Source organism: Elaeis guineensis, chromosome 6, assembly GCF_000442705.2.
Source record: "Elaeis guineensis isolate ETL-2024a chromosome 6, EG11, whole genome shotgun sequence".
NCBI classification, from domain to species: Eukaryota; Viridiplantae; Streptophyta; class Magnoliopsida; order Arecales; family Arecaceae; genus Elaeis; species Elaeis guineensis.
In genome coordinates, this window is record NC_025998.2 from 35,789,430 (window position 1) to 35,804,522 (window position 15,093).

A 15,093-nucleotide genomic window follows, 5' to 3' on the forward strand; every position below is an offset into this window, starting at 1 on the left:
TAATATATTTGTTGATAAATATAGTTATAAAACTTATTAATATACCAAAAATATTATCAATGATAAAAAATATTAACATATATATGATTAATTTAAAAATATTTATTAACTTATGTAAATATATTTCTGTTGAAATGTCCACGTAAACTAATGATGGTCAACAAAAAGATTGAATAAAAAAATTTATTACTTGTATTGTTTGTTCACTGACATTATTAAAAATTTAAAAATATTCTTATAAGATTACCTACAACCAGATATAATAACTTTTTTTCAATGTCATTTCTCAAAGCAATTTTTTCACCAATCAAATATGATAAAATTTATTTTTCTCTACAATCATTTATCCAAATAAATTATTTTCAAAAATTATAATATTTCTCCTTAATCTGACAAATCCCAACCAAACGAACCGAATAAAGAGAACTACAACTGAAAAATAAAGACATGATTAAACATTCTCATCTTTTTCATCATTTAATAATTTACTATCCAATGAAGACATTAATTCCAACCCGTTTCCAACATAATGGATACTGTTCCCATCAAGACAACACTCTCAAAGGATCCTCTAACATCACAACAAATGACTTTCTAAATGAAACAGATAGCAGCTTCTAAGTGGAACAAAATTAAGATCCTACCTCTACTAGTTTGCTGTGTGAAGGGCTTTCTTTGAAGGATTATAGACGCTATACTCACCGAAATCCCGTCGTCCACTGTCAAAAGAGACATCAGAGTTATCAACAAATCAGAATTTGTATGGTGGTTAAGCACAAAATTCATTCATCTGATAAAATCTTAATTCAGTTACAAATATGTGCATCATAAAAAATGTAATTTTAATTGCATCATCAAGAAGATCTTTCGCATCATTTGTATTGCTAATAGTTGTAACAAGCACTAACAATGATATTTCAGCACCTTATTTCCTCAATGAATAGAGGCTATAGTGATGAACTTCGCCATCTGTACCACAAAATATGACATACTTGGGTGGTTGTACAAGCTGCCACTGTACAGATTATAGAAACCAAGCTCGTGGTACAGATAGCGCAAAATACTTCATCAACTTGAAGCACGTTTCACCCAAAAAAAACTTGGAGCACCTAATCACACCCTCAACAAAAAGTCTTAATCAACACCCCATAATGGATTTTATTTCCTATTTTTTACTTGTTCACCATTTTCTTTCCTTTTCTTGCCAGCACCTACTGGCACACTAATGCAACCTTGAGTCCTGGCCAAGTGACCCCTTGAATTACAAACAAACTCCCCCCAAGGAAACATATAAAACATAACTCTAAAGCTCACCATCCCGGAAGCCCACCACATGGCCAAACCAAGTCGTATGGAGTACGTTTGATCGGATGAACCCTAGAGTGACCTAGCCAAGGTGCACCTAAATTGTGAACTGTACAAACAAAAAATCAAACCAATCTACTTGCACTTTCTAAAGCAGAAAATTTTGCGGTTCATGTGTCCACATAAAAAAAATAAAGGAAGACTGACCACCAGTTGATGCAACGGCCTAAGCTAAGCTAAGCATTTCACAAGGCCGTGCTGCACTTTTCTAAATAAAAAAAGGTCTTAACAATAGACATAAATATGTTTTGGATCTGATTGAAGTTCTTCCACTGTTCATTTTTATTTAGTGCTCATAGTAGGCATTTCTTTTTCCATGAAACCCACTTATGTTTTTGTAACCTTGCAACTGTGAGTTGTTTACTTCGCAGACAATGACAACCAAGTGACCTAGCTTCCGAAAAGCAGTCCACTTTTCCAAAATGAAGTCACTAGGCATTTAAGCTTTTGGGAATTGCATTTTCAGAATGTGTAAATATTATAATTTCCATTTGGTCAAAATGAGGTGATGCTACCAAGTAAATTATGTCTATAATAGGTTCGCCAAACTAGTATTGGAGATCATACCAACCATCGATTTGGTATAAAATTCATACATACTGTGCCGACCTGAGGTGTATCGAAATAAAGGGAAGGGGGGAGGGGGAGAGAGAGAGAGAAAGAGGGAGAAAGGGACGGACATGCATACCTCCTTCCGACACCATTAGCTTCAATGGTAGCAACGAAACCCTAACCCTAGTTGTAAAGTCATTGTCGCGGAACCCTAACTATCGACGCCGGCATTGACATCTTTGATATTGTCATAGGAGAGTTGCGGAGGGGTGAAGGAAGAGGAAGATTAGGAGGGAGAGAGGGAGAGAGGGGGAGAGGGAGAGGAGGAGAATTGAGAGACAAGGAGGGAAGAGAGAGAGGAAAATCAAGAAAGCGGAGAGGATAGGGAGACGGTAGAGGATTTTAATAAAATCCTATTCAAATCGGATTGACTAGTTGAACTATCTTGGTTACTAGCTGGTCCGGTTCTGTATGTCCAAACTACTTGATCTGGGGTGGTTTAGCAATCCTTACTCTCCAAACAAGTTTTTATAAAGGCATAAATTTACCTAAATATAACCATTATTACTCACAAATTGGATTTATGTGACTTACGTTCAATTTCAGCACTAGAATTGGATAAATTCTAATAACTTACTTGAGTAAAATAATTAGTAGCACAAGTATAGAAAAGTTGGAAACAATCACCCATATAACTACAAGGTACCACCACTACACTCCCGCTCCTTTCATGGGTCCAAGGTAACTATAGAGTGGATCAAAAAAAAACAAAGAAGATAGGCAAATGCATTAGATATCCTTGAGATCTACTATGGAAAAATAATAAACAGGATCAAAGATGAGCTTACCTGTGCATTATGTCCCAACCGGAAGGTAAGAAACGAGGATGAATGGCATCAACAAACACTTGCCTCCACCTTTGGCAAAACTGGCGAATGCCATCCTCCCCATATTTATTTAGTAAATGCTCCACAACTTGTTTACCATGAGGCCCGTGCCCCAACAATGATAACTTCTTTGCAGCTTTTGCAGAGGGAACTTGATAAGATGTGGATGGGAGAACAGCTTCACAAGTCTCCTTCTGTAGGTCCCCATGTCCATGCCCATTACTTAAAATGCAAATATTTCGTCGTTCCCATTCCTCTGTTTTGTTAAGACATTGTACATTGCCACTAGGAGAATTATCTCCACTGAGTAACAAACCTGCATGCATATCACTAGCAGATGTATTTGTTTGTCTACCATCAATATTCTTCACATAATCTTTTAATGATTCCTGAGATATATGAATGCTATTGTTCCTCTTAATATTGTTCTCAATTGTTTCACCATTGCTAGATGTGCTACTTTTATAGATAATGCTCTGTTCATGATGTCTAAAGGATAATCCTTTTTTCTTCTCAAGTCTTCTTCTCTCATGAGGACTCATGCCAACAAGTAATGCCATTTCCAGGTCTTCGCGAGATATTTCTCTTCCCCCAAAATATGCCTTTACGATCTGCAAGGGAAGGAAATAAATAACAACAGGTGTAGGAAGCATCTTTCTTGAATATGACAATCTCCAGTACAAGCAGAAAGCAGTTCATATAATAAGAAAAGGTAAACAGAATAGGGTTCCCTGCTAGAACTTCTGGACATCTTCAATTAATAGTTCACAGATACAAGATTCTAATATGTTTACCTGAGAATATGGTGGTATCCTTCCATACCTGCATGGTGGGCAGATGTGATATTGAAATGAATACAACATTCAAAGAGAGAGCCATATGATGCAAGTAAGTTGCAGCACTGGATTCTTAATATCATCACCAACAGAATTGGTTCCACTTCATCTCATTTTGCAGGCAAGTGGTAACAGACCACTCCTAAACTAAGCTATGATCATTCTCTTTAACAAGAAAGTAGTTCAACTAGACAAAAGATGGAAGTAGCAAGTTGCACAGAGGAAGTGGTTTCTGAACCAAGAAGACAAGCATTGAACTTTCATAAGTCAGCAAACAGAGTAATGTGTTTAAGTGATGAGAACATAAAAAACTTCTAGAAGTACTCGATGCAAGTAATAGTCCACAGCAGGTCTCAGAGGTGAATTATGGAACATTGTTGCATTGAAAGCAAACATTTACATAAAAATGAACAAGAATACTCAAATGAAGGTAAAACAAAAACTTTTTACTTGTGATAACAGTAAAGTTGTATGGTGGCTTGATACTTGTACTAACAAAGACATGAAGGGAAAAACAAAAAACAAATAAAGAAAGAAAAATCTAACATTTTGAAGATACTTTAAATGAATTAAGAGAAGATAGTCTCATTGTAACATCTGATTCTGATCACGTAGAAGTCTCCAGTGATGAGCATCAAGGATTCACAGATCAAACTTAAAAACTTCTCATATTTGAAAATGCATTAAAGTGATATCCAAAATAATAAATCCATCACATTGACATTCTTCACCAGCATAATTATTGCTATGAGATAGAAAATGCTTTTGTGTATTCTTGGCAAAAGAGGTCATTATGCAAGGCAAACCTCATAATAAAGTGAACAAAAGGTATGAAATAAACAGCATATACAACTATTCATCATTCAAAGATACTAAGCTGCAAATGGTGCAAACTGAAAATAGCAAATAACTATGCTTTAAAGTTGCATTTCCTGACCTGAATCAGCTCTTCGTACCTTCTTGCCGGCATGCTGGATCCATGGCGTAGAAGAGCCATTGCTGCAGTTCGCAACTGCAAGGGGGACACACCTGTTTCCTCAATTACACCCAAAGATTTTGATGATACAGTTGCTACCGTGCTCTCTCCTGAGTCAACTATCTTTCGCACAAAAAGGGGGATCCCAAATTCTTCTGCTATCTGCCTCTTATACTTTTCAGCAGCAGAATGAGCTATTTCATGACAGTCCACACAAAGTAGAACAATATCATGAGAACGATGGCTTTTCAAATGCTCTGGAAAGTGCATTCTGTAGCATGATGGAATTATTCTGTAACGTAAGTAGTGATTCTTTTCTCCGCATCCAACACATATATTCTTCTTACTCTGAATATAGAAGTCATTATCTTCATCTTCTGGACGGCCTTTTGGTTCAAAAAGGAGCATAATTGCTGGAGGATCATCTTCAACAACCTTTGCCAAATCTCGTTTAAGGTACCTGCAGTATAATAACAACGTAAATGTCACACAATGATATATAGTCTGCTAAATATGAATATTTCAAGGGCCACTAACCATTCCAACTTTCTGCGATCACAATAACAAAGCAATCTTCCATCGCTCGCATAGATCCTGCAGTTGTGATACACTGGGGATTTGCAGGAGAATTTTTGAACAAAAAGCTCACGGGATGCCTTTTTACCAATCGTTGAAGTAAACTTTTCTCCTGCATGCTTCATGAATAATGTGTTGGTTTGTTTCAAACTGAACTCAGATAAAATAGCATAGTTATAAGCTGACAATGGACAGCATCCAATAGGACCCAGGTGCTTCTGCAGAAATCTTCTAAAAACATCATCAATATTGGCACTCGCTTCTCGAAGGAGAAAGCAAAGTTCCTTTATGTGGGTACTGACAATAGGTGACGGTGATGGCAAGATAGAATAGATATTTGAAGAACCATTATCCAAATCAGCTTGCTGTATGACATCATATACTTCAATTGGTTCCTTTGGAATTCTCACCGCAAGAGAAACAATAGCTTGATCTGATAAGACATATCTTAAGCTTTCATCATGAATTCGAGCCTGAATTATAGTCAAGGAATTAGAGTAAAAACACAGCATGCAAATATATAGAAATTCTACAAAAATAATGTCCAGCAGTTCTGAGAATGTTGAATGAAGAGTAGCCTAGTAATCAGCTTGTCAACATTCTTGCAGCAAAAGGATGCAACATGGTGAGGGGAAGATGATATGACAAATGTTGTACAGATGTTAAAATCAAAGACAATAACAGATAAGGTGTGTGATTACATAATTTTTAAATTGACTGTAAAACCCATAAACATATCTTCAAAAGGCATTTGATATCTGTGCACTCTCTTTCATGCATATGCTTTGAGGTTAAGAATTATATATATGCTTTGCAGGCACAGATGGCATCACCATGTAGGCAATAGACTCGATATTAGTTGGGTCTGTATATAAGAAAGAAGGCAAGAGACACATGATTTAGATACACCAAGTCATTCTAATCCAGCTCTTGTAATAAAATCAGTATTAAAATAACAACTGAATAAGAGAGATGAAGCGACACATGCATATATAGAAAATCTAGCTATGGAGAATCCTATCAGGAAAAATACTTAGTCATAGAACAGGTTGCCTTTGTGTAACACAAATGTTTTATGTCCCAACGGGACAGGGGGTGTTCTAGTTGTCCCATCGTGTTCCTATGAGAAAACAGGATCGGGACAAGGTCGAGACTCCAAAATCCATCCATGTAGGAAGAGAAGAAGAAAGAGGAAAGAAAGAAAGGAAGATGAAAAGGAAAAGGTGAAAGGAAAGAAGAAGAATAAAAATGATTCAAAGGGAGGAAGAAAAAGAAAGGACGGAAAGGAGGAAAGGAAAGAAAATGAAGAAGAAAAAGGAAAAAAAAGGAAAGGCAGTGATAAGAAAAGGAAAAAAAGAAGGAAAGAAAAGAATGAAGGAAAAAAAGAAAGAAAAGAAGAAAGGAAGATGGAGGATATCTATGGGATAGTTGTCGGGACATGACGGGACAGAACAAGGCATCCAGCTCCATACAGATACCAGGACACCTCTGTCCCACGGGATTTAAAAGTTTATAACACACTATTACGCAGCTGAGATTGAAGGGATGAACCAATCATCCATCAGATAACTTTGGCATCCTATATGCAACTCATCAACATGCCATGCTTCGGAGAAACACATGTTGATATTAGTTGAGCACTAATTATATAGACAAGCACCTTTCTTACAGATATACTGGAGCATAAAATTAGATCACACAATTGAACTAGATTACTTTGTAACAGTTGTGGTTTTGTTTGAGAATAAAATACTCATGAATGCCCTTTATTGCTTTTTTCATTTTTTATATATAGCAATTACTACATATTACCCGCCACAAATCAGCATCTGATGTGCTAAAAGTTCAATATTTTATAAAACTTGAGTATGTTCATAAATTAATCATTTAATAACAAAGGTGGTAACGTGATGTGCTTACATAATTCTAAGACTTCTTCATAGGTCAGACCAAAAACAATTATCCATCAGTTTGAGCATACAGTAAGATACTAACCAATTCTTTTATCTTATTCTTTTTGTTGTTATGTGGTAAGTATATACATAGTATGAATAAGTTTGAGCCCAAATAGTTGTTTATGCCACTTATACACCCGTCGACACTCCAAAATAGAGTTCTTTTCATTTATTTTTGAATCAGTGCAATATTTTTCAAAGAATCCTAAGTGAAGAGACAGCCAACCCTCGTAGGAGGCACAAGGATTGCTGATACGATAAAGAAGTTGAAATATCATTACTGTGATTAGGTATTGACCGGTGGGATAACGAAGCCCAGAAAACACCTTGCTGAGATCCCAGGAAATGTCACTTCTTGTACCAAGCTGCCTTAGGTTGCACCATGTGGTGCCTTCTTGTTGTGCCCAGCCATATGCCTGGGCTCACAATAATAAAATTGGGTCAGTTTTGCATTGGTCCATGCCAATGCATGCTGACCAAGTAAACTAATACACGCTAAAGGATATATATATCATACCCATGTCTTGCTGGCAATTAAGTTCCATAATGCACATACAGGATGTCACAACACTTCAATTCTGCATAGCGGAAGTTTGACACCATCCTCTAAATTTTCAGTCCTTTGTCACATGTCCACTTCAGGAATCTATGACTTATTCCAAGTTACAGACTGAAGATTAATAGACGTATCATGAGCAAAAAAAATCACGAAGGATAACAGGATTTTGGGATTGTCTAGAGTACAAAATGTCAGTAATTGTTTGCATGCATGGTAGAAATAAGAATTTTGTTTCACAAGTATAAATACAGCAACTGATCTGCAGATTGCAAGTCATCTCTGTTGGCATGCACCAGCTGTCAGATTACGGAAGCCATTCAAACCAGACTAGCACGTAGCTGAAGCTGGTAGACAACACACTAGGTTGCAGCAATGTAGTAGTGCTCCACAAACAATTTAAGAAGCTGTAGTTAGTTCTTTAGAGCATTATTATATTGCAGATGAGAGCAAGGCTTTGGAATGTATATCACTAACTCCCAAATCAAGTATCATTGCAATCAATTCTCTCCAAATTTTTAAAATGGCAACTTCTTAGCAATTCAAACTACCATGGAGGAAGAAAGTCAGTAGGCAATTATCAAACACACATCAAGGATAAGATAACTAACCATTAAGTCCCTCCATGCGCACAGCTTCCAGATCAGATCCTGAAATCAAAAAAAGAAATAGAAGCAATATGAAACGGATCATCAAATTATGAAGTATGCAAACTAGGGTCAATACAAAAGAAGAGCAAGGAATACCTTTATTTCACTACTTTTCCAGGAGGTAACTCCTTGAACACTCAGGTTACGTGATAATATAGATGCTGCAGCAGAAGCACCAGGAGTAGATTCAATCTCTTTTACATAAAGTTGCAAGCACACCATGTTTGAACGACGGCTGGCCTCGAAGAAAAAATTGAATTTGTCATCGGGACAAGCTGATGTATCTGATTAAATTGTAATTGTTGATTAAATAACTGCTAACCGGTTTATAAAAGTACAACCACCATGGCAATGGTTGGGCTCGAGCATTAAATAAAAAATTTAGGCAATTCTCTTGCAAATATCCAGAGATGGTAAATTGACTGAACAAATAGGAGCAATTGTACAGGCTATGGAAGAAGCCAACAGTATGGAGATAGACTAAAATTTTCTGTTCAAGGAAGACCTTGGCTGATCTGGATGGAAATAGTGAGAAAGGAAATATAAAGAAGGCATTTCCAGTAAAAGCATCTCTTAACAGGTGTAACCTAAGTAGCATGTGTTTCAATAGAATAATGCAAAGAATCCACTACATGTCCATCACTAACACCAACAAAGAGCCAGTCATCTTATAAGCATGTACACATGATTCCAACTCCAAGCATATTCACAAAGGCTGCTGTTTCAGTATTGCAAAATTTAATAAATATTGGCCTCCAAACTTCCTTTACGGGATCACTTTGGTCCAGAACTGCTTTAGGAAGATATTGCAAACACTAGATCTAGTCCTTGTACAACAAAAAGCTATGGTGCAGCAATTGCACACATTTGTAATCATCATTCAGATTGCATGTGTGGACCTGTTACATTCCCAGTAGATTTAATGAATAAAAATTTCCAAGTAACCTGATCAATTCAAATAAGTATTCACATCAGTCAAGGGGTCAAACTCAATGATAAGGTAGCAATACCAAGTTTCATGAAGTCTTGGGAGTTACAAATGCATGAAAAGTCATATTTTATATGTTAAGGACAACAATCAAGATAAATTGCATTGTCAGATGCAACAAGAGAACTTCTCAATACTGCCCGCATATTTTGGCACTATACATACAACTCACAGAAATTTAGGATGGGATTGTTATTAAAGCCAAGTTAAGATACAGCATATACTATAGTAAAAAAAAGAAAGCTATGGTGCAGCAATCGTACACATTTGTAATCATCATTCAGATTGCATGTGTGGACCTGTTACATTCCCAGTAGATTTAATGAATAAAAATTTCCAAGTAACCTGATCAATTCAAATAAGTATTCACATCAGTCAAGGGGTCAAACTCAATGATAAGGTAGCAATACCAAGTTTCATGAAGTCTTGGGAGTTACAAATGCATGAAAAGTCATATTTTATATGTTAAGGACAACAATCAAGATAAATTGCATTGTCAGATGCAACAAGAGAACTTCTCAATACTGCCCGCATATTTTGGCACTATACATAAAACTCACAGAAATTTAGGATGGGATTGTTATTAAAGCCAAGTTAAGATACAGCAAATACTATAGTAAAAAAAAGAGTTGGACTAATTCCATATGAATATATAGAGCGCTTAAAGGGCTCTGTTAACCAAATTGAATATTGAAATATTCCATGATTTAACTTTCCTTGCAACCTTTGGCCGATAAATCATGAAATACAATAAATTCTCAATGATAGACTTCCATGACGAATCAGTCAGGTTCAAGCCACGTGCTTCAAAAAGTTTAGCAGAACATATAAGCCATGAGCCCAAACAATAGATATCATGTTTAAATAAAAAGAATAATAACATACCAGGGGATTTTCTTCGGAGCTCAGAGGCTAAACAGTCAGCAATATATAGCAGATAGTGAGCATCAATACGAGCATACTCAATCATTTCTACTGATAATGGGCGTACTCTCCAATCTTCACGCTGTAATTCGGACATGGAATGAATAAGCCAATGCTGTCTACCAGCTAACAGATCATAAACACAAATTATTATACATTTTAAGGAAATAAATATAGCTCATCAGAAAATAGTATTGAGGTATAATGAAGGTATCCTAATTTTGCAGCATAAATGTGTTTAATGAATGAAGAATGAAAATAATCAGAATGTAGGTAAACTAAAACAAAAGCAGACCAACAGTGACAAGACAGCCATCCACCATGAGTTTTTGTTGAACGTTTGGATAGAACTACATAAAAATACGATGACACATCATATACAATAAGATTTGCATACGATGTCACCAGAGTCAACCATTAGCAATTTTGATGGCCTTAGAAGCCTTCATTCGCTGAAAGTGGAACAAGGATGATATACCAACAAATATATGATTAAGGAGACACCAAAGCCAAATCTTTAAAATGATACAAACAACCAAGTGGTGCTTAGTTCCAGCTTAACATTATATAGTGTCTTTGTAGTTTGCTTTTATACTTTCAGAAGACTGAATTCCTAATGCAATTTCAAAGGCAGATCTAAAGTGGTCAAATTCAATAGCAATTCCATCAACATCATTCAATAAACCAAAATTATGTTGGTGAATGCATCGAAGAAATGACAGGAGTGATGGGAACAGCAGCAGTGAAGTTGCAAAGACTGTATTAAACCATAAACTTTCAGAAGAATTCACTTTTTCTGCAATCAGAGTGCAGCAGGAAAGAGTGTCAAAGACAAGTCTACATTCAACGAAGTACAAACTTTGTTCATTGAACATAAAATTAGCTGAAGGTGTATGTATGTACCATTAAGCCCTGAAGCGAAACAGAAAATGTGCCTCACTAAATGAAAGAAGAAAAAGTAACTGCTTTATGTATCAAAAAAGAATTGCTAAAAATTACGCCTATGTAGATGAAACATGTTGAAATTGAATTTTCTTTTTGGTTATTAACCCAACACATTGATAATGCTGAAAATTAACATTATAATACAAAATCTCTATTCAGTTGACATCACAATATATGCTGAACTAATGAACATTGCAAAATAATTTTTTAAACAACCAAAGGACCAACTTATGTGAGCTTTTTCCTCCTAATTATATATTGGAACTTTTCTCAATGCAAGATTTCTCCATATCTGATTTCTTCACACTGATGAATTTAGGATCTTTCTTATCACCTAATGCAATATCACCTTTAAAGAATTATATACATACATACATACATATACACATGCCATCTGAAATATGCCTTTGTGAGTGTATATATACCACAAAATAGTAGTGACAAGATAATGGTTATGATGATTATGGTTACGTACACATACATACATATACATACGTACGTATGTATGTATGTATGCATGTATATGTATGTATGTATATGTATACACATATACACATGCATATACATATATATATATATGTGTGTGTGTGTGTGTGTGTGTGTGTGTGGATATGTGTGTATATATATATGTGTGTGTATATGTATATATATGTGTGTGTATATATATATGTGTGTACACACACACGTGCATATGTATTATGCATATGTATTATGTGTGTGTGTGTGTGTGTATATATATATATATATATATATATATATATATATATATATATATATATATGAGGAACGTATCAAGTGAGAGGAGTGGCTTGATGTAAGTGAGAGGACATAATAACCCTTGAATCCACATCAATGGTTCAGATGAGCACCACGCGCGCGTTAAAAAAACTAAAAAAGGAAGGAATGGATAAACCATAAGGGTATTTGGATAGTTTGGACAACCACGTTTTCATCTGAACCGTTGATGTGGATCCAAGGGTTATTATTATGTTCTCTCACCTCTCATATTAAGCCACTCTTCTCACTTGATACACTTCCTATATATACATATACACACACATACTTATATATATATACATATATATACATATATATATATATACATATATACATATATATATATACATATATATATATATATGTATATCCATATTTATATACATATGCATAGACATATGCATATGCCTATGCATAGCTATGCATATATACATATATATATACATATATATATATGTATATCCATATATATATACATATGCATAGACATATGCATATGCCTATGCATAGCTATGCATATGCATATGCATACTGTTGGGTAAAAGAGAGTAATTACAAGTAGGAAAGTGTTTATTTAGAGAAAATCTGAAGAATATTTGCTGAAAACTGAAAATAGGAAGCTAAATTTGCAGAGCTACTGCTCCTGCAATCTTTTTTATGTTTTTCTCACATATTTTCTATTATTAGCTTACAATATTTAAGGCCATAATGCAGTGGACGAAAATCAAGCATTAAATACAACTTTGGAAGTCAAAAAACTCATTTTGGAACTAGAACAATCACTTATTGTTCTTTACAACATTAAAGACTTAACAAATTGACTTAGGAACTTATTGCATGCCATTAAGGAGATTTTCCAGAATCTTTGACTTTTCTACAATGCCACCTGGATTGTTGACCGGGCCCTACACTGATATTTTTTAGAAAATCACAGATTACTCACAAATTCCCCTCTTAATTTGTGATTTTCAATTGAGCCTTGAACTTCTCAAATTTCTCTATCGTAATGGCTTTAGTGAGCATGTCTGTTGGCTGCTTATGTGTACTGACGAAATCCAACTGAATTTCTCCTTTCTGAACAAGATCTCGAATGAAATGATGCCTCAACTCAATATGCTTTGTTTTGGCATGGAAAACCGAATTTTTAGTCATAGCAATAGCTGACATATTGTCACAATAAATGACAGTTGGCCTTTCTTGCTTTTGACCTAAGTCAGCAAGCAATCTTCTTAACCAAACAGCTTCATATGCTGCTTCAATTGTCGTAGTATACTCAGCTTCAGCTGATGACAAAGCTACTGTTTGCTGTTTCTTTGAATTTCAAGAAATGACATTTGATCCCAAACAAAACACACAGACAGATGTGCTTTTCCTGTCCTCCAAGAAACCTGCCCAATCACTGTCAGTAAAACCAAATAAAAGGCAATCAACTTCCTTTGAATACCTGATTCCCAGCTTCCTAGTTCCATTAAGATACCATAGGATCCTTTTTGCTGCAACAAAATGCAAGTTGCTAGACTAGTTCATGAACCTTGACACCATATTCATTGCTTGCATAATATCAGGCCTTGTGTGTGTTAAATACAACAAGGATCCAACCAAACTTCTGTACACACCTTCATCAGCCTTCTTTCCTCCATCATTTTGCTTTAGCTTTTCATTAAGAGCTGAAGGAATAGCTGTAGGTTTACTATCCAGCATCTGAAATTTCTTCAAAAGATCAAACAGATATTTTTCTTGAGAAATAAAAATCTCACCCTTTGCTTACTTGACCTGGATCCTGAGAAAGTATTTCATGATTCCCAGATTTGACATCTCAAATTGCTTCATCACAGATTGCTTAAAATCAGCAAGCATTTTCTGATTATTTTTCATGTAGATTAGGTCATCTATATACAAATATATCAACATAAAATTCTGCCCACACTACATATATAGTGAAGGCTCATTAGGACTCCTTAGAAATCCATTTTGCTGGAAATAAGAATCTATTCTGCTGTTCCAGGCTTTGGGGGCTTGTTTAAGGTCATATAAAGTCTTTTTCAACCTATATACCTTTTTTTCTTTGCCCTCAAGCTCATATCCTCGAGGCTGCTCAACATATACTTCTTCTTCAAGCTCTCCATTAAGAAAAGCTGACTTTACATCAAGCTAAAATACCTGCAATTCTAGCTATGCTGCAATGGCCAACACTATTCTGATTATTTCCATGCGAGCAACCAGAGCAAATATTTTATTGAAATCAATTCTGAACGGCTGAGAATAGCCCTTTACAACTAGCTTTGCTTTGTGCTTCTAAATGCTTCCATCTTCATTAAACTTTATCTTATAGACCCACTTCAAGCCAATTACATCCTTCCTTTTAGGAATATCTACAAGCTCCCATGTTTTATTCTTCTCAATCATTGCAATCTCATCATCCATTGCTTGAATCCACTTTTCTTCCTTCACTGCTTCTTCAAACATGTAAGGTTCACAAGAAAACAAAGCAAATTCACATGTTTGGTTAGCATAATAACTTCAAAAATCACCATACCTATCAAGAGGGCGCCTGATCTTGTCTGATCTTTTTCAAAACAGGAGGTAAAGATGAAGTTTCAGGTTCTGAATTTGCAATTCTAGCTATAAAATCTTTAGAATTTGAGGACTGTTGCTGCTGAACTTCTTCTGTTCTGTTTGTTGGAGAAAAATCTGATTATGTATTCGATTTTTGAGTGTTGCTGCCCCACTCCAGTTCTGCCAGCTCATCAAATAAAACATCCCGAGCCACAACCAACTTCTTATTATGTGGATTCAGCAATCTATAGCCTTTAGACTTATCACTATAGCCCACAAATAGAAATTCTCTTTTTCATCAAATTTATCCTTGTTCGAGGCTTTGTTCAGTGCATAGGCAAGACAACCAAAGATCTTTAAATGATTTACCTATGGCTTCTTTCCAGTCCAAGCTTCAAAGGGAGTTTTATTTCGAACCGCTTTTGTTGGAGAACAGTTCAGAATATATACTATTGTAAGAATAGCTTCAGCCCACAAATCGTTGGGAAGTCCTTTGCCTTTGAGCATACTTCTTGCCACTTCAACTATGGTCCTATTCTTCCTCTCAGCA

The 15,093-nt window shown here is 35.5% G+C and overlaps 1 protein-coding gene across 6 annotated transcripts in view; it reads right to left on the minus strand.

The window, feature by feature from the left end:
* Positions 1-448: 448 nt before the first annotated feature.
* LOC105046842 (protein RRP6-like 3) overlaps positions 449-15,093 on the minus strand; it is a 27,478-nt gene continuing 12,833 nt past the window's right edge. For 2 of the 6 annotated variants that reach the window (XM_073259472.1, XM_073259471.1), the window contains exons 6-12: positions 10,227-10,347; positions 8,450-8,637; positions 8,315-8,353; positions 5,154-5,665; positions 4,578-5,076; positions 2,766-3,415; positions 449-719 (exon numbers count right to left, since the gene is read on the minus strand). In XM_073259472.1, coding sequence (XP_073115573.1) covers positions 650-719; positions 2,766-3,415; positions 4,578-5,076; positions 5,154-5,665; positions 8,315-8,353; positions 8,450-8,637; positions 10,227-10,347 — 2,079 coding nt within the window. In that variant the 3' untranslated portion in view covers positions 449-649. Of the gene's footprint in view, positions 720-2,604; positions 2,663-2,765; positions 3,416-3,669; positions 3,873-4,577; positions 5,077-5,153; positions 5,666-8,314; positions 8,354-8,449; positions 8,638-10,226; positions 10,348-15,093 lie in introns of those variants that run through there. The other 4 variants (XM_073259473.1, XM_073259476.1, XM_073259475.1 and 1 more) reach the window with 4 other exon arrangements.